At 40.4% G+C, this 23,193-nt stretch overlaps 1 protein-coding gene across 22 annotated transcripts in view; it reads left to right on the top strand.

Moving 5' to 3' along the window:
- The first annotated feature begins 6,385 nt into the window (after nucleotides 1–6,385).
- Nucleotides 6,386–23,193, top strand: part of AFDN (afadin, adherens junction formation factor) — a 123,921-nt gene continuing 107,113 nt past the window's right edge. For 8 of the 22 annotated variants that reach the window (XR_003534772.1, XM_027686328.1, XM_027686297.1 and 5 more), the window contains exon 1: nucleotides 6,386–6,881. Coding sequence is in view for 21 of the 22 variants with exons in the window: in XM_027686328.1 (XP_027542129.1) it covers nucleotides 6,768–6,881 (114 nt within the window). In the remaining variant the exon portion in view is untranslated. The remainder of the gene's footprint in view (nucleotides 6,882–23,193) is intronic. The other 14 variants (XM_027686451.1, XM_027686345.1, XM_027686390.1 and 11 more) reach the window with 3 other exon arrangements.

The following is a 23,193-nucleotide window of genomic DNA, read 5'->3' as shown; positions in this document are numbered from 1 at the left end:
TTCATCTCACCTCTCTGTAGCCATCTAAAATTAGGGTTTAATCTGTCACAAGATAGGTGTCAATTGCTCTCTCCATTACCTATAGAAGGAAGTCTACACTTATTCTTTCGATCTAACTTTTATACAATTTATGTTAGCTAATATAACCCACTGCAAGTTTATACAGAGGAGTTCCCTGATGCTTTCTATTGCCTTTGATTTGTACATACAAACCTCACTTCTATTCCATACTTGTTCTGGACGAAGACTTCAAGAACACAGAAGCATTACTAAGGAAAACTTGCAGAGGAAATGACTGACCTTTTTTTACTGAGCAGGCACTTTAATTTCACAGGTTTACATCACTGTTTTCACTACAAGCTTCCTGAGGTATTTATTTTGGGGCTAAAGCTCTCCACATACAGAACTTATATGCATGTTATAAGAGTTAAAAGAACAGCAATTGCTGGACCAAATAATTGAATATCTATTACCTTCTTAGCTCACTGGATATTTTTAAGTGAAAATCCTTTTGATACTTTTGGATTGGTTCTAAAAACAAAAAAGCCAATAGCATGCTGACGCAGTTTGCTTCCCAATCAAACTTTTATTGAAAAAACTGCTCAGATGTGGTCAAATGATTCTTGCTAATACGTGAAATGTATGTTCAAGTTATAGTCATTGTGTGTGAAGACAGATTAAAATTAATGCTCTTTTAATTTTATATACAATGTATGCTTTGAGTGGCATTATTTTTCAGTCAAGTAATTACAGGGTGGAGAGAATGTGTGGCCAATGGCAGGAGGTTAATTACATGATCAAACACCCACTACATCTTGCTCAGAGCCCTGAAATGATTACACATGGTTGTAACTAATAGCCTAGTTTGGACTGCTGTGTGGAGAGCTACTTTCAACTTAAAAGAAATGCCTAACTTCTATCTAAGAATTTTTACCATTTTTATAAATAATGCTGTATACCACAGAGAGATTAGCTAAATTTCTGGAGACAGGATGTCAGTTTATTTACATGGTCCACTTGACAAATTCACATAGACTATGGTTCTTTCTTTCTCTTCTTAGGGTCATCCAATTTCTCATCATCTTTCACAACAGAGCAGTTTGGGACAAAATACTTTAAAGCAGAGATCTGTGGTTAAAAATAAAAACTATCAGAAAGCTTTTTTCATACCTGCAAGAGCTCTGAATTTTGCTTTAATTGATTGCATTTTAAATTATATGGGATAAGGCCAGGAGAGATCATCTGATAATCTAATGTGTATATTGGCCTTTAAACTTCTCCTCAATACCTCTACATTGAGAAGAGCACTCCATGGATAAAAAGGGTTTTAAAGAAAAGCATTCAGTATTCATCTGAGGATGAATCCAGCAGATACTCCATTATTAGGATGACGCTGACTGCTAACCTCTAACTGGGACCTGACGCTCTTCCCATGTGCTTATTTCCAGGAGCTGTTCACCTGAGGACGAACATATATCTTGTGAAGTCAACATGAATGTTCAAATGCTACAAGACAGTCAGACTCTCATCCACCTCGCTGAACATGGATCACAGCACACTTCAGCAAAAACAGTGCAAAGGCTGTCCATGCTCTGAACCTACAAACACAGGTATGCCTGAGCACCCATCTGGGCAGAGGACCCTGCCTTGAAGCCAGATGCACAAGGGCTTCCAGGCTCTTTCTCCATTGCTAAATGGTCCCCTGGACAATTTCAGCTTCCAGATCCACTCCTTCACGCCCAACTATCTGTAAGTTAAAAGGTTAGCAAGGTCTGGCTTTGAAACGGAGAGCTCAAGAACAACTCCTTGGCACGGATTAGGAGTCAGCATGTGCCAGCAATCACCCCAGGAGGCAATTTGCATGCATCCACTCTGTTTTATAGCTAAACCAATTTAGAACCATGGAGATGAGCAGGCTAAGTCAGTTGGCTGTAGGGCTACAGAAAGGTCCTTACACTGTTTATTTTATTAGTACAAATATAACTTGAGAGGTTTTGACCCAAGAAGCATTTACAAATACATTCCTTTGAAAGATCTTCTATACATAATAAAAATGAAGCATCTTCCTTAAGGGAAGTTTCTTGACAGGTTTTGTAATTCATCCCTCTATGAACCAAAAAGTAAGATACATTCATTAAGATAGCTGCCATTTTATACAGTTTTGTGCTTCCCTCTCCCTAAAAATAGAGCAAGGATAATTGAACTGAAAAACCTAAAGATTTTCAAAACCCAATTACATAACTTGCCACACTTGCTCTATTTTCCCCTCTTACTTATATTTTAAAGAGGTCAAGGTTATTAAATACAGGCTCCTATATTCATACAGTAAGAAAAGCAGGATCTAAACATACATTAAAGATTTTTCATACAGCATGAATTTGCCCATGTAGCCTATATGTACTATGTTTGTTCACCAATTAGGCTATGAAGTTGATATTTTGATGTACACGGTGTGCGCAATTCATGCAGGTGAGATAATGGTGCAATGAAAAACTTCATTTCCCTCCCTGACTCACGCGTGTTTATAGTGTCCAAAGCTGCAATCCTTATTCTGGCTAATTTATTTTCCTCAGTGGGTGTGTCGTCTCTGTAGGGACTGCAGTTTGATGATCCCAGTTTGCTCTGTTAATGTTGCTCTAACCTAAGCTTTTGCACCGCATTATGCAAAATTACAGCTCCAATACTTCTGCTTTAGAAACACATGCACACTTGGGAAGCCATAAGAAAGGTTACTTTAGTTATTTCAATCTTATCCATGAATTTGTAACTTTCAATAGAGTGCTGACTTACAACAGTGTGGCACTATACATCAGATGCATGCTGCCTCAGAAAATTAATGCTGCATTCTGGCAACCATATGGGCAGCTGGCGAGCGGCCAGGAGACCAGCAGAGCACGACACTACCTTCACACAAACCTTCCCTGTGCAAGGGAGTTGTTTGCATGAACTTCACCAGCCAAGGAGCAGAAATAAAGGGATCCTGTACATTGTTGTTGCTCATAACCATCAGATCCCCCAGGGACAGATGTATGCCACTGTGATTAATGACAGAAGCTGCACAGACAGCAGACAGACTCTTGCGGCAGGTAACCACATGGGCACCACACTTGACGTCTCAGGGAACGGGGAGGATTGTAAGGCCTCCCTGTATATCTATGTTTCTTCTTTATAGTTCTCTCACCTCTGACAAAATTTAGCTTGCAAGCCCTACAGGGAAAGGCGCTTATCTTATTTGTTCTGTAAAATGCATATTTTACATTGAATGCTGAACAAACAATCAGAATAACGGCTTATAGTAGCTTAGTTACCTTTAGCACCTCAAAAAAGAAAAGAACACTGTTCAGTAAGGAAAGAAATAAAAAAAATATTATCACTAGCAAGAAAAGCAGTTTTTGTTTCCTGTTCTTTTACTTTGCTTACCCTATTATTTTTTATCAAGTACGTGATCTTTTAAAGACTTAAATCTAACTCTTCAAGCAGCTTCAGTCGGAGTACCTACAGGAATGACGGCCTGAATTGGAAACTCCTCAATCACTATGTAAATGATAAAAATCTCAGAAAGAATATACAGGAAAATTTATTTTATTGGTTTCAAGTAACTTTATGCAATATCTTAAATGGAAGATGCCTTGATGACAGCTCAAACACACAATCCTGTTTATAATGTGTTTTATGCGTATAATGCTTTCCATTCATAAATATCTCTAAATTTTTTTTACAACTGTTCACAGGAATCATATCACTCTCCAGGCTTTACAGCAGCTGTTTTACTTCTCATTGCACTAGCCCTACGAAAAAAATAGGGATTGCAAGTGAAATAGCAGACATTTTCCACTGTAAACTAGCCGGTTCACTATAATTTCATGCTTTAATTGCCTGCACACTAGCTTTTCCAAGGAAATCAGAGCTCATGCTTTATCTCCCACAGTACAATTTCCATAAGCATACTGTCCTACTGGTTCATTCAGACAGCTAAATTCTTGTCTACATTATGATTTTTCTTAAATCCTGATTCTGTACTAAAGTTGCTGTCATTTGACTGTTGATGGCAACAACTTGTTCAGCAGGTACAAGAGGGCCTAATCAGCAGCGTAGTCGCTGCTGGTATCTGACCATCAATAGGATTTCCACTGGTCCTGCCACACAGAAATACATTATAGTCACTTGGGATTTCTGAGAAATGACATCTAAATATTATTAGCCTGCTTCAATTCTGCTCAGTTTGAGGGATTTGTTTGTATCCAGTCGGGAGTCTAGCTATGGTTTAAAAATTCTGACTAGATGCAGTTAAATCAGAAATAAATAAATTTACAGCTGATTATATACACCACATGGGTCCAGCACAGTGATAATTTTATTCCTAGTGTTCCTTGGCATTTGAAAACCCAGGCATGCCAGCAACGCCAAATGAACTACTTTCAGTAGCCAGTTTTCTCAGAGCAAGCACCTCTTTTCCCCAGGAAAACCAATTTTATCTATGGAGCTTGTAACAGCAAAATGGTGATCTATGCACACCCTGTACCTAAAAGTCTTCTTTCTAATCCTGAAGTAATCCATTCACTCTTTCTCACCCTGTGAATTGAAAACTCCCATTTCACCAGTATCCAGACACAGCCAAGCATCCAAATCAACACCACTCCACAAATGTCATCTGTGACAGGGCACGCAGCTATGTGCCTGGGTTGTGGACTATCACATCACAGATTTTACATGGTTTTGGCAGGCACTGCAGAACATCCAAAGCTATCTGGTAACACATTTTCTAAATACGGAAAAAAATCAGCATATTTCCCCCCACCTTTTAATGTAAAAGAGTTATGTTTGTTTCTTTCCTTTTATCTACACTTCTAAAAGGAATATAGTATAGGTTTAGTATGATAGTATTACAAGAACTTGAGGTTTTGTGTCTCCCACCTCCAAGTTCTTCAAAGCCTCTCAGAAGGGCTTTCAACACCTCCCAAAGTTTGGGATCCAAAAAATAGGATCCCCTCCATCCTTAGAACTGTAGAGCCTGAATATGGCACAGTTACATATGTAGGGCAAAAGTGTAACTGACCTTCACCTGTAAAACCAGAACTGCTGGTAGGTAGTTATACAGGAGCAACACTGCTGGATAAAAACAATAATTTAATTGCTTAATGTAGACAAGGCCTCTGAGGAATCTCCTTCTTCCCATAAGCCAGTCAAATCAAAACTTCATCAGAAAAACCCACTCCTGTGAACTCCCTCTGCAAAGAGGAACCTCAAATATTTTGCCAGGTACACTAAAAGGAAACAGTATTTCTCCTCTTTAACCACCTGAAGAAACCAAAAAAGATACGCACTTGGACAACCGAGTTCAGATAGTTTTGTCCAAGAACAAAGTTTCAGAGGATGCCCAATGCACAACAAATACGACCGCTGAAGTATTGGGATGCATTACTTACTTCAGCGGGTTGAAAAACAAAGCCAAACCCCCAGAGCTAGACTGGATTCCAGCGTCTACACAATGGGCAATACCTCTTACAGCCAACTGACACGTTTTGTAAGAAACCACAGACAAACTACGTATCCAAAATCCATTAAAACGTATCTGATGGTTTAACTTCAGGTTCATCTCGAACTGTGGACATTTCTGTCAATACAGCCTTTTCAGACAATTCATTGCACGCGGCGCTCCCAAAGCACTCCACAGACATGATCGAACGCGGCAGCGCCCGGGGCAGCAGCGGAGCGTCGCTCCTGTGGCAGTGCCGGGAGACACCGCGGCGACCTGGCGGGCTGGGGCCGCGGAGCGAGCGGCCGGCCTTGACCCGGAGCCCCCCCCGGGCGTGCACCCTGACCTCTGCCCGCCGGCAGGGAGGGCTGGGAAGCGGCGACATTGCCGCCCGCCCGCCCGCCTTAGCGCGGGGAGGCCACGGCGGGGCCGCGCCGGGATCCGCCCGCGGGGTCTTTGTTCCCGCGGCCGCAGCGGCCCTTTGTTGGTGCCAGCGCCCGGCCCCGGGCCCCGCGCGGCCGCAGCCGGGGCTCCCGCCGCCGCTCCCGAGGGGCCTCCTGCCGGCGTCCCGCATCCCGCTCCCCGCCGCGCTGCCCCCGCCACGCCAACACCGCCACGTGTCCCCGGCCGCCGTGCGGGGGCTACCGCCGCACCTGGCCGCGCCCTGCCCCGGCCACCCCCGGGCCCGGCCGCCTCCCCGCGCCGGCGGAAGGGGGGGAGCAGGACGGGAGGGCGGGACACCGGGGGCGCCCTCCGGAGGCGCGCGGCCGCCGCCGGCGGGAGGTGACGGCCATCGGGAGCGCGCGCAGGCGCGCACACGCCCCGGCTGGGGGAGGAGGAGGAGGGCAGGCGGCCGGGCGGGGGCGCGCACGGCCGGTGTGTGAGGGAGCGAGCGAGCGAAGGGAGGGCAATACCGGGGCGGAGAAAGGCGGCGGCAGCGGCGGCTTCGCTCGGCTCAGGGCAGGCGAGCGGCCACAGGCGCTGCCGAGCCGGGAGACACAGCGGCCGCTGCCGACTCGAGGCATCCTTCCTCCTCATCCCCGCCCCCTGCCCGCCCTTCCCCCTTCTCTTTCTCTCGTTCTTCGCTGTCCGCCGGGGCCGATCGCTGTCGGCGGTGTGATAGCGATACCGGGGCGTTTCCGCGGCGCCCGTGCCGGCAGCGGCCGCGAGGAGAGCCGGCCCCTCCCGTGCCCGGCCGGGACCGAGGGACCCCCGCTCCGTCCGGGGCCCGGCGGAGAGGGCCCGGCCCCGGCCCCGGCTCGGCTCCCCGGCGGCGGCGGGCTCAGCGAGGATGTCGGGCGGCGGCGGCGGCAGCCGGGAGGAGGAGCGGCGCAAACTCGCCGACATCATCAACCACTGGAACGCGAACCGGCTGGACCTGTTCGAGATCAGCGACCCCACAGAGGTAGGCGACCCCGCCGGGGCCCCCCCGCCCGGCCGGCCCGGTGAGACACCGCGTTCGGGCCAGGCCGCGCCCCGCGGGCAGCCGGGCCCCCCCGCCGCCCCTCGGGCACGGCCAGGGAAGGGGCTCCGCTCCTCGGCGGGGAGCGAGAGTTGGGCCCCTCGCCCTGCCCGGGTGAAGGCAGGTTGCAGAGGACGAGTAGAGGAAGGGAGCGCAGGGCCGGAGCCCTCCCCTCCTCCCGCAGGCACATGCCGGCCCGACCCTGCGGGACGGGCGGCTCCGGGGCAGGCGAGAAACCCGCCGGGAGCTGGAGGTGGCGAAAGGGGGCGGGCAAGGGCGAAAATATGGGAGTAGACCCCCTGACCAGCCCGAAACCAGGTACCTTCGTGGGCTTTTTTTTGTGTCTGTCTGTGACTTTAACAGAGCCTACAGGCGGCTGATGGAGGAGGAGGACTGAGAACCCCGGCGCTGGGCGCTTTTTTTGTTGGCTGGCTTGTTTGTTTCTTTAAATATTCGGCTCCGTGCAGAAGGCGCCTCTTACAAAGCAACCTGCCGTAGTCCGGCGGCTCTCCGGGCCGCTGGTGCAATCCCCGGGGTGGCTTTCCCAGGGCGTGACGGACGGAGCGCTTTGGCTCTCTGAGCCTGCAGGCTGCCAGCCCGCCGCCTAAAGTAAATACCAGGAGCAGGTTCGTAGTCCTGAGTTCACATGTTGTACTGGAAAAACACAGCGGGTAATTTCTTCCTAATGAAATGGGTGTTTCTGATGGCTGAGAGAGGCTGAGTTTTTTTCCTTCTGAAAAAAAAAAAAGTAATAGTCAAACCACACCCTCCCGCTGCCCCTTGTCATGTTCCCTTTGGCTGGTTCGTGCTGTGCGTCTGGTTTGAAAGCGGCGGGGGGGGAGGGCTGGGGAGGCAGGTTGCAGCCCTGTTTGTGTGTGACAGCGGGCTCCCTGCTCAGAGGGTGGAGGCTGATCATGTGAGTGTTCCTGGGGAAAAGGAGGAAATTCACACTTGCTCTTGGCCTGGCCCTGGTCCTGGTTGTTTATTAACAGAAGCCTTTGAGAAATCACGTTGGCTCGTTCTTGGAGCTTGCTCCTGTTTCTACACCCAGGTGCTGACTGTTAGCAGAGCCATGAAAAGGTCTTGAAAGCAGTTTTAAAAATATTAACTCCAGTAGCTTTAAAAGAATTGCTTTGTGTGTTTTCAGTTCTGCTCATTGCAGACTGTTTCTTGAACACCAAGATGAGGGTTTCCTGTGATTATTTCCTACGTCTTGCAATATTTATCATAATTAGAGTTCCTTGTGTGCAAGGTTTTATCAGCATCACTGTTGGCTGACAGTCGCTCATTCAAAAAAGTGGGCTGAAGCTGGTGTGAAGGAGCCTTCATGACTGTGTTTGAGAACATAGCACAACCTTTCTGTAACTGCAGGTTGACTGCTAACTGCCTGTGGCTGAGCTTTTTATCCTATTCATGGGTTGGTCCATTCCCAGTACATTCTAACTCCAGCCTGTTTTCTTTGTTTGTGGCAGACCGTGCTGCTGTAGTTTTGTTAGTAAGTAGTTTAACAAATCTTACAGTTTTTTAGGTCAGCTGTGCATGTTTGTCATAGTTAACTAGGCTTTGCACAAAAATTATGAGCTTCATTATAGTTATTCTGAAAAGAAAAAATAATTTTACTTGCATTTGCTCTACACTTCTGCAGTTAAGTCTCTGAACCTGTATAGGAGCCTACTTACCACTATCGGTGGTGACATTTCAGTTGAACTGTTGACAGTAAAAAATTAAGTGCATGCATATCTCCTTGAATGCATGAGCTTTTTAGCTTTCTAGTTTTGAAAGTGTTTGATAAGGCTGCAGGTGCATTTACATCAAACTGGCAGCGGTTAACAGTTTATAGGTAAAGTATATTTTCTTTCCAGATAATTACACTTACAAATGTTCACATTTATTTTCACTTTTTCCCTGAGCTGACCCAAATTTGGCCATATTTTCAACCCAGATGATGATGTGATTCACATGTGTACTATTTATCAGCTTAAATGAAAGCCCTTTTACTAGACTGCTTGAAAACTGACAATCCTCTGTTGTTTTCCCTGTTTTTCCAGGCTCAGCTTGGCCATAAGGCACATCTTGCTTATTGTAGGGACTGCAGCAAGCGTGGCATCTGTGCAGATGCAGTAACCTGGATAGGATTTTTGGTTGTATGTGCCTGAGCTGGGTCAAAGTGAATAATTTTAAACTGTCCAGACATGGTCGTTGGCCTGATGGGTTAACTTTGCAGCTGGCACGTGCCCATGCTGCAGACTGTCATCCAGGAGCTGCTGGCTGTGCTTATCAGTAGACTTGATGCCTTGTAGTGATTCTCCAGGAATTTCTTCAGTGAAAACAGTCTGATTTAAGTGACTTGTAACTTTCCTATATATAGAGAGTAGGGTTTTCCAGAGGTGGTAATCACTTCCTTAATAGCAGAGATTCAGGGAGATTTATATTTTTGGTAAAGAAAAGGAAAAGTGAAATCTAATGTAAATTGATAAGAGTTCTGACTGCTTAAGCAGTGACAGTTCGTGTGCACATGCAGTACTTGCGTGTGACCAACTGATGTACTTTGGTATTAGTTTGAAAGGTGAGACAGACCTTCTTCGGTGAGACACAGTTGCTCCAAATCCATTGTGTCCTCATCACTTCACTGCAGAGTGTAAAATGTGACTTTGTTTTGAAGGTACAGTAGTATTTTGGAAGTAGTTTCAATGTATGGGGTTTTTTTCAGGGAAGTGGTTCATGAAATGAATCCATTTGAATTCCTGTTAGTATTTTATTGGGTAGACTAGTCCTAAGGTATTAGAGATCTACTTGTTTACTTGAGTCTTTTGAGAGTTAGAAACAAATTATTTCCTAAGGTGTGTTGCCTATAAGACCTTGAAAAGCAAATGCCTTGGATAGGGCATAGTGAGTTCTGTTACTGTCTCTTAACTTGTTTTGTGACATTAGCAGTTAACTAAGTCATTCAGTGCTGCTCTTCCTCAGCAAAACAGGGATTAAAACTTTGTTGCATGCTCAGGGTTTAGTGTTCCTCTGTATCCCATGTGAGGAAGACTGAAGACTTCTTGGGAGTGAGGATTTCATATCTTCATTTATGCTTTCACTGAAGCCATTTGTGGACTCATAGTTACACACAAAGTGGTAATTTTAACTTTGTTAAGTGCTTACTTTCTCTAACAGTTGTTGCTGTTCTGAGAAATCTGTTAATTTGCATTATTTTGATTCCGAAAGGGTTTTTAAAATTATTTTTTATTCAGAAAGTAGCTGAGAGAAGCTCTGTGGCTTGAGAAGCTTATAAATGAACAAAACCAAAACTCTGTTTTTAAAGTTCTAGCAGCAGTTTAAACTCTAATGTTGTCAGGAGTGCTGCAAGGTACAGACCTTTGCTAAAGATGTCTGTAATACTGGTCATGATTTAAACTTGATTAAGCTTTACTGTGTCTATTTTAACTGGTGAGGCAGCTACTTAATTTGACAAGTCTGAAAAAAATACAAAAGTTTCTGGGTAAATGTGGGGTCAATCATGATTTTGTTTGTAGATAAATTAATAGTCATATTCAGAATGGAGCAGTATGTTAAGCCTTTTCTTTAATTGTTTCCCCTTGCCTTTGTTCCAAGTATTACCAATTTTTTGGATGCTTTTGATATTTGGCTTGTTTTTTCCTTTTTTTTTTTTTGTGTCAAGGATAGAAATACAGTAAAATGACTTAGACCTTTTCCAGTAGGAGATAAATTGACCTTTTTATCTTGATTTAAGTCTTGGGAGATTATAGCACCCAAAGTTTTCAAACAGGAGTAAGTTTGAATTCATGCTTTTGTAACAACTGCATAGAGTTGTTCAGAAACTTGTAGAAAAGAAATGATTTGCATTTATACAGTTTAACATTTTTTTATTTTCTCCTTTAACTGAAGTGATTGATTATATAAAATAACTGCATATGGATGTTTTGGGGGAGAGCAAGGAATGAAGAAGTTCTGTAACTAGTGCATTTATCACTGTTGGATAGAATACAATAGTAGTTCCCTGAAATTCCCCTGAAGGTATTTCAGACTTGTTGGCTTAACATGCCATACCTGAACTATTTATAATTATTGTTGGTCTTAATGGCAAAATAAGGTTTCATCTTTAACGTGTGTTATGATAACTGTATGTGAGAGGAAAAGGAGTGCTGTGTTTTTCCTAAACATGGTTTTTGGGTTAATAAATGTGAATTGCTCTTAATTTTTTTGAGACAAACACTTTTTAGAACAAGTGCGGTTTTTTTAGAACAATTGCCCAAGAACTGGGGGATTGTTGTCAGAAACATTGATCCATTGTAGTTTTGTTTCCTGATGGAGAATGCTGTTCTAAACTGATTTAATATACCTATGTATTAGCAAAAGTAGAAAGGTCTAGGTAAAAAGCTTAGAGAAATAACATGCCTTGCATTAAAAATAACTCCTGGTAGAGTTTAAATTTTAAATGGCCATTAAAAAAAAGAAGGAGTTTGAGAGGTCTTTATGGCTATTTGATTTTTTTTTTGTCTGAGAAAACTTGCGTAGGCTCAGCAACAGAGTGTTAGACATAACCCTTCAGAACAAGGGTGAAGTTTTTTTGTTTGGTGTGTTAGGTTTTTTGTTGTTGTTGGGGTTTTTTGTTATATTGACCTATGCATTCTGGTGTTACATATGTTTGGTCATCAGCATGTTTTAAATGTTTTTCTTTGGCTTTAAATACAAATAAGCAATCTATTCACAGAAAATGTTGTACAGTACACTGGATGGCAGGATATTTTCGGGTTGATGCAATTTTTGTCTTTTTGGGTTCAGATCTGATTCCGGTTCATTAAGTGTTACAAGGAAGACTGATATGACATAAGCTTATAGACTTTTCATGGTAGTTATGCAAGCTTGTTATTTAAATCTAGTTAAAGCAATAAGAAATGAGAATTTTTAGGTTTTAACCCCCTGCAGATTCTTATCTGCATGGTTGATAACCCATAAGTGTTTAAAAATCTGTCTCTGAGACTTTTGTAAGAAGACTTGTGTTTTAAGATTGGGAACCTATTGTGTTATGGGTGATACTAGTAGTGGAAGTGCAAGTCTGGAGGTAAGAAAATGTCATCTTAATGGTAGAAATGCTTGTGCCTTCTCCACACATTGCATTCTACAGCTTTCAGTAGTTTTAGCAAGTGCAACTCTTCATGTTTTATAGACCTCAAGAAGCCTGATAATATATCTGAAAATACTGTCCTTTTAAGTTTGCTAAACCTATGATATGGAAAATAAATTCTCTTTGCAACAAGTGTTTAATGTTCAATCAGTCTGGAAAGGTGGTTGGAATCCTGAGGACTGGTGCCTGTGCTTTTTAGTGAATAGAATATTTTTCAGTAATTGTTACCAATAAAAAGACGCAGTTTAAGCAGAGATAAAAGCACTGGAGCATTAGCTAGAGGTTTGGGCTTAAAAATTGCAGCTTACCAAGTATGTTGACCTCTAGTTCTGCATTGAAATGGTTGGAGAAAAGAAGTCAGGAAGGCAGGTCTTCTCATTTGCATCAAAAGGACTATTTGCAGACCACTTTTCCCTTAATTGAGTAAAAGTGAGTAGTTGGACTTCACAAATGAAATCTAACTGCTCTCTAGATAGTAATAATTATAAGTTTGAATTAAGATGTTGATCACAGTCTACGGACAACATAATGTCATGAAAATAATTCTAGGAAGAAGTTTTATGCCATGCTTTTAATATTCCTTATGTAAGTTATTTCTTAAGTTAGTGGCTAATTAGGTCCATACAATTCCGACATATTGGCTTTAAGAATTCCCTCTGGATGTGCGAGTCTGTTCCCTGACTAAAATTCCATTGGCAAGCATTACTTTTCAGTTGAAAAAAACCCCTCTAGTCCTCTGGACATGTTAGGGATTTGCTTTGTTTGTGTTTTTTTCTGCAAAACTATTTCTCTTTCAAAGAGGTTAAAACAATGTGAATGGAACACACTTTTATGATTTTTGAGGAAAACCTAGCTTTATAGTTCATGAAATTTTGTCCTTATCTCTAAATTTTTTTGTCATCTAAAGGGGGTAACAAAAACTAAAACTTAGCTAGAAGGTGTTAAAAGTTGAAATGAACTGGGTTTTGTGGTAAGGATGTAGATCATAAGAAACTGCTCTGAATTCATCTTTGTGTTAATATCTGTTTGAGCGGTTGCTTTGTTATAAATATAGCTATGCAAAATTCAGAGTGTGCATAAAGAAAAACTTCTTGTTTTGACCAGTGGTTCTGATGAAGGTGGAATTTAAAATCACGGTGCGAAGTAATAAACTAAATGTTATGATAAACTTAAGAGAAGTCTAATTTAGCAGATATTCCGTGTGATTGGTTGCCCTCAGTTATCAAATTGCAGTTCTGCCTTTCATTACTGTCTGGTTTGGTTCTCTAGTAGGACTAAAAAAATCTGCTTTGACGTGAAGTCCAATGTTTGTTGCTTGTATTTTTTAGCATTTGCTTATTTTGCTCATATGTTCTTATTCTAGGTGGCTTTTATGTTTCCTCGTGTTAGGTATGTGTAACTTGGTAAAACTGTTTTGTGTAATGCTTCAGGATTATGGTCATTGACTTCTGTTACAAGCATTAGCCTCAAGGTTATCAACTGATTGTTATTATATGTTATATTTAATTACATTTTCTAGAGCTGCTTTTTTCCCTTGTGTGCTCATCTGTTAGTTAGACCCTTTGCTCAGCTCCTCTTCAGATCGTCTTTTACCATAGATATTCTTACCAAGGAGCCATTCCTCTGATTCTGCCTTCATTCTTGTCTCCTGTGAAGATGCCCTCTGTCTAGATATTGCTTTCTTAATTTCTCTTCACACTGAGCAGAAGAGGGCTCTTTATTGCCCTGGTCTGTCTTGGACAATTTTTGTGTAGATTAAAGATATTTCCAAAAGTAATGAGTAGAGTCTGAATCCTGAAAGAATGGGAAAAAGTCATAGGGCTAGAGTTGTTGTCTAGAAGATCAGTGTTAGTTTTAAGTGCAAATGGAATACTAGGAAATGTAAATTAAACTCCAATACATATTTGTAATCTGTCTTTGAATTTTATCACGTACATAGAAGAGTTTGTTAATGGAGTTTATGATTGTACTGATGAAACTGCGTACACTTCGGTAAGTTTCTTCATGTCACCTCTTCCAGTGAAGAGCAGAAATCACACATTGTCAACCTTGGAAGTATTAAGCTTTTATTAAATGGTTCTTGGTGTATCTTAAAAATAATTATAAATGGGCTTCTAAATTTACTCATGTATTCCAAGAGTATAAAATACATTTGAATCGCTATAGTGATTCACTACATATATCTCTGTAGCGATTCATATGTAAGGACGTTAGAAAACCTGCTCATTTGTGGTGGAACTGGAAATTGAGTATCTGTTTGACTATGACTCCTAATGCCAGGTCAATTTTGGGTAAATATTTTGCAATAGGTTTGGTGCAATACAGTACTAGTTTTTATAGAATGATGGCAAACTGAAACAATGGCTTCAGCGTGGGGTTTTTCGTTTTATTTGTTCACTAGTTTTATTGCTACTTTGATAATTTGTACATTGTTGTAACTAGAACTCAGGAATGTGAAAGCTCTCACAACAACTCACTACTCAGTACTAGATTATAGGTCCTTGATGAACTGTTTTAAGACTTCCCCTTGGTGAACTGTGTTCCAGGGCATAGCCTAAATATCTGGTTCTACTGTGTAGTGAGAACACCTCTATAGTGTGAAAAAGTGAAAGAATGAGTTGTCTGGCAACAGTATTTACTTGGCCAACAAAGTATGTTGCTTACAGCAGTATCTATGAGCTAACGTTTCAGTACCTAGATTTTTCAAGCACCCCACGATGTGTTCAGTAGAGCTTTCTCTTTGTTGGTGGAGTTGTCTTGTCAGTCCGCACACCTGTATTTTCTTACAGGCAAGATACACAAGATACACAAAAGTGTTGCACTTTTACGTGTATATTGTATTGCTCACAAAACCCAATGGAAGATCAGAATTCTGCTTCTTAATGGAGATTAGTGGCTGTTGGATAACCTAGGGTTGGGCAAGAGTGCAAAGAACAAAGAAATCCTCCCCAGTGAGTAAAACAAGAAAAGTTCTCCTTCCTGCTGACCTCCCAGAAGGTGCTCTACTTTGAGCAATACATCAGCTTGAAATTGAAAAGGGCCCTTTAAACATTTTGTTGTTGTTTTCAATTTTAGTAAAAAACAGCTATGCCATGTTGTTAATTTAAAAAATATCAGGACAATGCTCTCTGTGATGTAGTGTCCTCCTGGACGGGAAAATGTCTGCCTGGAAACAAACCAAATTGTACCAGGTTGTGTTTTAGAAAGCTTTGCATTGTTTAAATGGTCTTTATAATATCACTTGTTTTATTTGAAATCTGGTTTGTATTCACCTTTCATGTATAGTTTGATAATATTTACTACATTCGGATCATATGCAAGCATTGCATATTTCTTGTAGGATGCTGGGTGCATTATTAGGAAACATGTGAGTTGTTTCCACTTAAAGTGATAGTCTTACTGAACATGATTATTACTTGTTTTCAGTGTAGGCAGAATGGAGGTTTTAAGAGTTCTTTAACACTCACATGTATGTATTCTGGCTATTGAAAGACTGAGCTAGTTTGTTTTCCTATCTGGAGAAGGAAAATACTCTCAGAATTGTGATGGAAAGACAGTGTTTACTAATGAAAACATTGCTCAATCCTGTTGATTGGTTTTGATGGATTTGCCTATTATGTCTATGCTGTATAGTGAAGAAACTCAAAAGTGAAATTACTTAAGATTACTGCCTTTTGCGATCTAATCCTTCAGCTTTGTTGAAGCCTTTTAAAAAAATAAAAGGCCAAACAACTGTTTCCTTCTTTGAAAATCAGTGAAATGCTCTAACAAGGCCCTTCTTTGTTTTGTGTAGGAGATGTATCGTAATACTTTCGATAAAGTCTCCAGCAATACTGAAACTGTGTCTAGTATTACATGAGTTTTAGTTGTTGCCATAGCACAACAAGGACTATTTCAATAAGTTATTATGCCTGTAGCAAACTGAACTGTTTTCAGATAGATTGATATATCTAAAAAAAAAGGAGAAAAATGAGGTAATTTTATGCACTGACTGCTGGTGTATCCACTGAAGCCATCTACCAGTGTCTGAAGACCCAACCGTCCCAAAGTGATTAAATTATTACAATTCTGGGAAGTTATCAATACTTGAGGTGCATTTGAAGTCTCTCTCAGGTGTTGAAAACATTTAATGGGAGACAAAAAGGTCAAAGAAGAGAGGAATTGTCTCTCTCCTAGAGCCTTTACAGTAAAAAAATCTAATTTTCTATTACCTTCTGATTTCTGCCTGTCTTTATGTAGCTTTTGACTAAAGTTGGCCTGTAAGGTAGGATCTGACATGACCTTACAGTATTTGAATTTTATAGTGGTCAAAACTCTAGCAGAGTTTTCTGAAGCAGTAATCACCAAAATATCTTAACATTCTGATACTTGCTCAGTATCTTGAGTATTAGTAGTTCTGAAGGAATTACTAATTCTTACTGTTGAAATTAAATTGTTTGTGGTTTACTACAGCTGCACAATACTTTTGTTTCATGCTTTGCTTTCTCACCTGCATTAAGATTAAGCTTGAAGTGAGAAAATCAGTGCATCAAATTTGTGAGAGATTAGCCAAATTTGAAGATTTCACCTTCTCAAAGTAGTCATTCATCTTGGGTGGTGTCAAGTGGCAGCACAGTAGTTGGTACCATTGTACCAATGTGAGACAGTCATGTGCTGAAGCAAAACTATTGTACAACATTCTGATACTGGTGGTTTGTAAAAACCTAGTGAAACTCAGCACTTACCTTAAGTGTCTGTCTTACCTTCAATGTTTCACATTTTTCTCCAGGTTTTTGAACATCCGTGTGTGTATGGATGCTCATAAATATCCGTGTATATAATTATAAGTGCACTGATCTAGCTCCCTCAGTAAACCTACCTGTGTTTAAACCTTTTCTCCTGCACTCCCTGCCCCACCCCCCAAAAAAAATCTCACATCCACAACCTTAAACCAACATTTCAGTCTTCTACTTTAGGGGGAAAATGCCAATTACAGAAGTCTTCAAATATGTTCATCCTGCTACATTTGCTTCAGAAAGACCCTGGGAGCAGCTTTATGATTATCTGGCTTTTTCAGAAGCTTCCTATGAGGTTATAAATCAGCCAGCCAGTCCTCTACACCTGCCATGTGGACTTTGGAGTTTGGAGTGGATACTCTTGCAGTTGGACCTGTTTATAACCACTTAGTCCCTGTGCTGACGATGGCTGTGGCCATGGGGTTTTCTTCTAAGGCAGTGCTTTCTTGCTTGCTATACTATTATAACCATAGATACTTTTTCCTTATTTTTGAGGAGATTTCTTCTTCTAATCAGCTTTCAGCTTGTATCATCTCTTCTGGGTACCTGCCAGGTAGAGACTGGGTTTTTTGGATTAACCTTGCACTGCATTCCTTAGCTGCTGAGAAGGAAATCTTGCATAAAGAGGAAAAATTCCTTCCTAACCACCTCAAAGGATGGTACTCAGCAGGTGGAGCTAAATTTATCCAAATCCTGAGGATGAACGGTGTTTCTTTATGGTGCAAAATGTCCAGGACAATCTGATCCTTGATACACATGCCTGTTTCCTGGTGTCAACTGTCTTCAATACCATGGGATTATCAGTAGTAGTAGAAGTCGACAAGCAGAATGAGATACCGTCATTTCTGATACCTTTATATTCTTAATTTATGAAGTGAAACGTTGAAGAGCACTGTTCTTTGGCGTGGCTGATAGATGCCTAAGTAGTCTAAAGCCTTTTCCATCTCAGCATCTGTGAGAGGATGAATACTTTCAAATGTACACAGGTACTCTTTTGACAGCCACTTCTTCACCCACCTCTCAGCACTTCCGAAAGAAAGCAAGTAGGTAGTGTTGACCCTCTTTCTTGCATTACTGCAGTCTGATTGCCATCGTGGGGTTCTGTCTTCTGCCACACAGAATTGCCGATCTTTGATTGTCTTCCAACTCTGTGGTATTGATGACAGTGACTTGTACAGCAACCACAAGTACTGAATGGTAGCAGTTAAATTTGTGTGTTGTTTTTTACTGTGGCTTTCAGAAACTTTGGTCAGCCCTTCCTCTACCTTATTCCCTTCTCTCAGTGTCCATCAGACTTAAATGACATTGAAGTTGACAACATTTTAATTGATGCTTAGTTTATTTCAGAAATTTCTTTCCGTATTTACATATGTGAAATCTAGGTCAGATGAAAAAAAGACAAGTTTAAGTTTTTCTAAAGCTTACTGCATGTGTTGGGAAAAGCTGCTTACTTGCTATATGCAAGTGGACGTTCTTCAGTAATTACTGAGCTTTTCTGTTTATATATGCCAGTACAAAATAATGTGGTAGTCTGAGTTTTTCCTTACATTGACTATCCTTCTAAACCAGTTTAGTAGGTAGAACATTTATGATAATTTTTTTTATGTAATGAGCAATTTTGCATCTCAATTCTTGAAAGTGGGCAATGGTCAATCAACTGTGTTTGGAACTGAGTTATAGTACTTGATTTTTGTTTGTTTATTTGTTTGTTTATAGTGCTTTTGCAGGTTATTAAACAAAATTAGGGGTTGGGACTAGATGATCTTTAAGGTCCCTTCCAGCACAAACCATTCTGTGATTCTTAAGATGACATTATTTAGATCGTACTTAACTTGCACTTGTGTGTAGTTGTATCCTCTTTTTAAACTGTCTTGTGTTTGTATAAAAGACATCTAGAATTCTCACTTGTTATAATGTCTCCAGGACAGTGGGATGGGAAAACAGTGATGTAGATACATGAAGTAATGCGTTTGAAAACTGCATTGTAAATTAAGTTACTACAGAGCCAGAAAGAGCTTTAAATACATGTATGCAGTTTACTCTTTGCTGGGTCATGCTAATTTGAGATTTCACCTTATAAAATATGGTGGGGAGGGACTTAATCACACTTTGGATGTCATATACCAGCACCCTCACACCACCCCCAGTTTAAATTTTAAGATGAATTGTATGGGATAGCAAAGAATGTAATTTTTCCATCTTTGGTAGCTGCGTATGATGGGAAGTAGCTTTCATATCTTCATAGAAAACTTGAATAATTTTTTCTTTGGTTTTATTTTTTGTTTCAGAAATACGTAATATCAAAGGTACATGAGACTGCCTCATTTCAGTAAATAGGTAACTTAAGTTCCAAATTTAGAATCACAGAATGTTAAGGGATTGGAAGGGACCTTTAAGATCACCTAGTTCCAACCCCCCTTCTCCATGGGAGGGACACCGCCTGCTAGACCACGTTGCTCAAGGCCTTATCCAACCTGGCCTTGAACACTGCCAGGGTTGGGGCATTCACAGCCTCCCTGCTCAACCTGTGCCAGTGTCTCAACACCGTCACAGTAAAAAGTTTCTTCCTAATATTTGACCTAAATTACCCCTCTTTCAATTTGTACCCATTACTTCTTGTCCTGTCACTACAGTTCCCAATGAAGAGTCCCTCTCTGGCTTCTCTGTAGGTCCTCTTCAGATACTGGAAGGTTGCTATGAGGTCTCCATGCAACCTTCTCTTCTCCCAGCTGAATAGCCTCAACTTTTTCCCCAGTGATTTCCTTTTATCACTTTCTGGTATTCAGACTGCTAGGAAGCTTGTAAGCTGTCAATTAAGACAAGTATATATGTTTTATTAACATTTTTGAAGTGAATACTGAATACAAAGAAATTCAAAATCCCCAAGTGCTTTGCAATAATAATTAAAAAAAATAATCTTCTTGAATGAGTTACTCGAAGTACCTAATCCTAAGGATTCTCATTGTGGACAGTAATGAAAAATACACAGCATACATAATATGGTGTTGACTATGAGTATATGAAATGTGCATGTGTTTTTGTTTGTTTGGGGTTTGTTCTTTGTTTCATTTCTTTCTATTTCTATACAAATAAAATATATTTGTAGGAATAAGCCTGGAAAAGTTTACTGTCCTCAGTAGTAGAGAAACAAAACATTAGTCAGCGTATATACTACACTGGGAGATACTGTTGGTTGTTAATTAAGAGGAAAAGAAGCTAGAGGCTCCTTAGATTTTCAAATTCCTTTCCACTTCTGCATACCACTGTCTTTGCTTCCTGACAGAATTTTTGTTTTGGGTCATCTTCTCATGTTCCTGTGACACACTCTCGCACTAATGATAGACCTGTCTTTGGTGTCACTTTTCAGCTACGCTAATCCTGATTTGCTGCAAAGATTCTTTGAGTAATATCAGCAGTTAAAGCCCGAATTGTTTCACCTTGAGTCAGAGTATACTTGAAATCTTGCATGGTAGTATCACTTATGCTTTCACTAGCTATGTTTTAATATCTGAGTAAGCCAAACCAAGTTACTAAATGCTTTTGTAATCTGAGCCTGTTTAAACTCGAAATAGTCCTGTTAATCATCTGCATTAATGTTTGTATTGTAACTTGTCCTTGGTCTGTGTGCCACTGAAATGACGGCCCCTTGATAAGGATAAAATTAAGGGTATTTGATAGAACTGTATTTCAGAGGAAGAAACTGCCTGAAAGTAAGCAACCAATTCATTTTTGTGGTAGTTTTTTGCAAAGTAGGGACGATAAATCTAAGGATGGAATTTTTTAAATGGAGTTAGCTAAACATACAAACCATGTCACTGGCTGCAAAAGTAACTACTGGGCAGAAATGCAGAACTTGTTGAAAATAAGAAATCCTGCACAGTACACTGGCAAACACATTCTTTTGGCAACTCCCGATTAACACAGCTGTAGAGACCAGTTTTGTTAACCAGTGCTACATAATAAAACCAGTCATTTGTTGTCTTCTAAAAGATATCCTTAAAATAGAGCTGGTAGCACTTTTAAAAGCATAGCTCTTTGGTAACCAAATGTTACCATTTGAAGGTAAAATGAGCGTGTTCATGAGTGGGTTCCTTAGAGCAAAGCTACTTTCCTGACAGGGGAAGTACTTGTCACTTTGTTATTCTACATGAAAAAAAAAGTATATATTGTCTGTATATCTGAGGCAAATTATAGAAAACTTCAATGCTGCAAGTTGCAGAATGAAATTTACTTTGATATATTGAAAGGCTTATATTGTATTTTCAGAATAAAAAGCATTTTGAGCATTCTTTTCATAAAGCTGAAATATATTCCATAGGGTTTGAATATTAAGTAGTGAACAAATTTTAGTTAACCAGAAAAAAAATTGCCTTGCTTTAATAAAAATACATCTGATCTAGGCTTGATTATTGTCAAAATCTGCTCCTGGAGATGACTTTTTTCTTGAAAAAAGCATGAAAATTTTCATTGCTTGGCTGTGTAAACCTGACTGATGATGAAGAGTGGGTAGCTTGTGGCACAGGGAGGAGTTGCATGTCTAAGGTCAGTAGTTCTTGATCACAGCTTAAAAATGAATGGATACTGCAATTACCATTTCTGACTCTGGTGTTGCAAATAAGTCCATCTTTCTTTATTAGTATGGGTGTGTTCAAACAGAACAGCATACAGAATGGGCACCTATATCCTTATAGAGAAAATTATACTTCTTTATTGTTCAGTAGAACCTCTGAAAAATTTGGCTTTGGGGAAAAAGATGTTCTGTTTCTGTTTGTTTGTTTGTTTACCTTTAGCAATTTGAGACATATAGCTTGAAGTTTTGGGCTGAGGACCTTGTGGAGGTGATATCATTAGTAATTAACTTCTTGGGAGGGAAGACTGTTAATGGTTGGTCAAGACGTGTAGTGGTGTCACATATGTCAGTTGCAAAGGCACAATTTTTTTTTTTTTAACTGTGTGGCAGTTTGATTTCAAGACAAATGACTAAAAATGTGATTCCTGTCTTCTACAGTAAGTCAGACTAATTGATCAATTTAATTATTCCTAATTTCTGTTGTATGTCATTTTAATTAAAGAAATTGTTCTGGACTGTAGCTTTTGGGGGCTGAAACGTGTGTCGTCTCTTGGATATGTGTTTGAAAGGTACAAATCAAAAGTCAAAACAACTGTTCTGCTCTGTGTGATGTAAAAAAACACAGGAGCTCATTCTCCTAGTTCTTCAGTGCCCTTAGTATTAAGGAAAAGATTATTCAATTATTGCATTAAGTAATCTGAAAAGAAACTGATACAAATGGCACATGGGCAACTATCAAAGCATTCTGTATTAAGAATTTCTAGACTTCTGATGACAAGGACCATGTTTTTACAGTTGTGAAATGGAGAGACTCATCTGTGTGGTTTTCTTGGACATACATGTCTTTCAGATAGTTAGCGATTACCTGACAGCTACTAAATATTAAGTTCCTCCTAAAAGGTGACAAAGGGATTCACATGTTAAAAAGTACTGTCCATTGACATGATTGACCCTGCTGCTTGTGGAGGACAAATCATCTTGACCGCTCTGGATATCCAGATTACAATTTGGAAGAAACTCATTACTGACAGACATAAGATCATGTAGGTTTTGCAATTAATTATTGTTAGTCAGGTATTCCCAGTGAGGGTGGATACTTACTTCAGAATTTTTAATCCATGACATTATTGACAATGATTAGAAAAAAAAAAAAATCTTCATTTTCAGTGTAGTTGTTTTCTAGAACCAGCGTTGTGACAAATTCACATGATGCAGATCCTAGACCTGTACCATATAAACAGTATCTCCATTGTCATACAGCTATAACTACACAGTGACATGTGCAAAATAAGTCTCTGACATTTTTCTGTTGTTACATACAACTTATTAGCTACATATTGATGTCCTAGCTAAATAAAGTTCGGAAGATAAGATCTTTTAACTGCAAATTGACATTTAGAAAAGATTTATGTTGAACTGGGTGCCTAGAATTTAGAAACTGATAAGGTGAGTCACAAGCTCATTTTTTTTCTTTAGAATAAGACTTAATTTATTTTCTATTTATTTATTTAAGTGCAGGAGGAAGGCTTATCCTCTGACTGTTTTAGCAGATGTGGGGCTTTTGATTTCCTCTTGTGGGGTTCTTTTGTTCATGAACAAACACTAAACAAAGAGACTTTTCTTAGTGTCTTAAGCTCAGATACTGTTGAGGTCTCTTTGCCCGCTCTTGCCCCCTATGTTTACTTGTATGACATGAACAACTGAGAAGCTTGAAACTTGGCTGTTAATGTAACTAGGCCAGTGTTTCTTCATTAATTGAGTTGAAGAATGGTTTGA

This window comes from Neopelma chrysocephalum, unplaced genomic scaffold (assembly GCF_003984885.1).
Source record: "Neopelma chrysocephalum unplaced genomic scaffold, ASM398488v2 Primary Assembly neopelma1_23, whole genome shotgun sequence".
In the NCBI taxonomy this organism is placed as follows: domain Eukaryota; kingdom Metazoa; phylum Chordata; class Aves; order Passeriformes; family Pipridae; genus Neopelma; species Neopelma chrysocephalum.
Note: the sequence above shows the minus strand (reverse complement) of the source record. Positions and strands in the feature narration are given on the sequence as shown.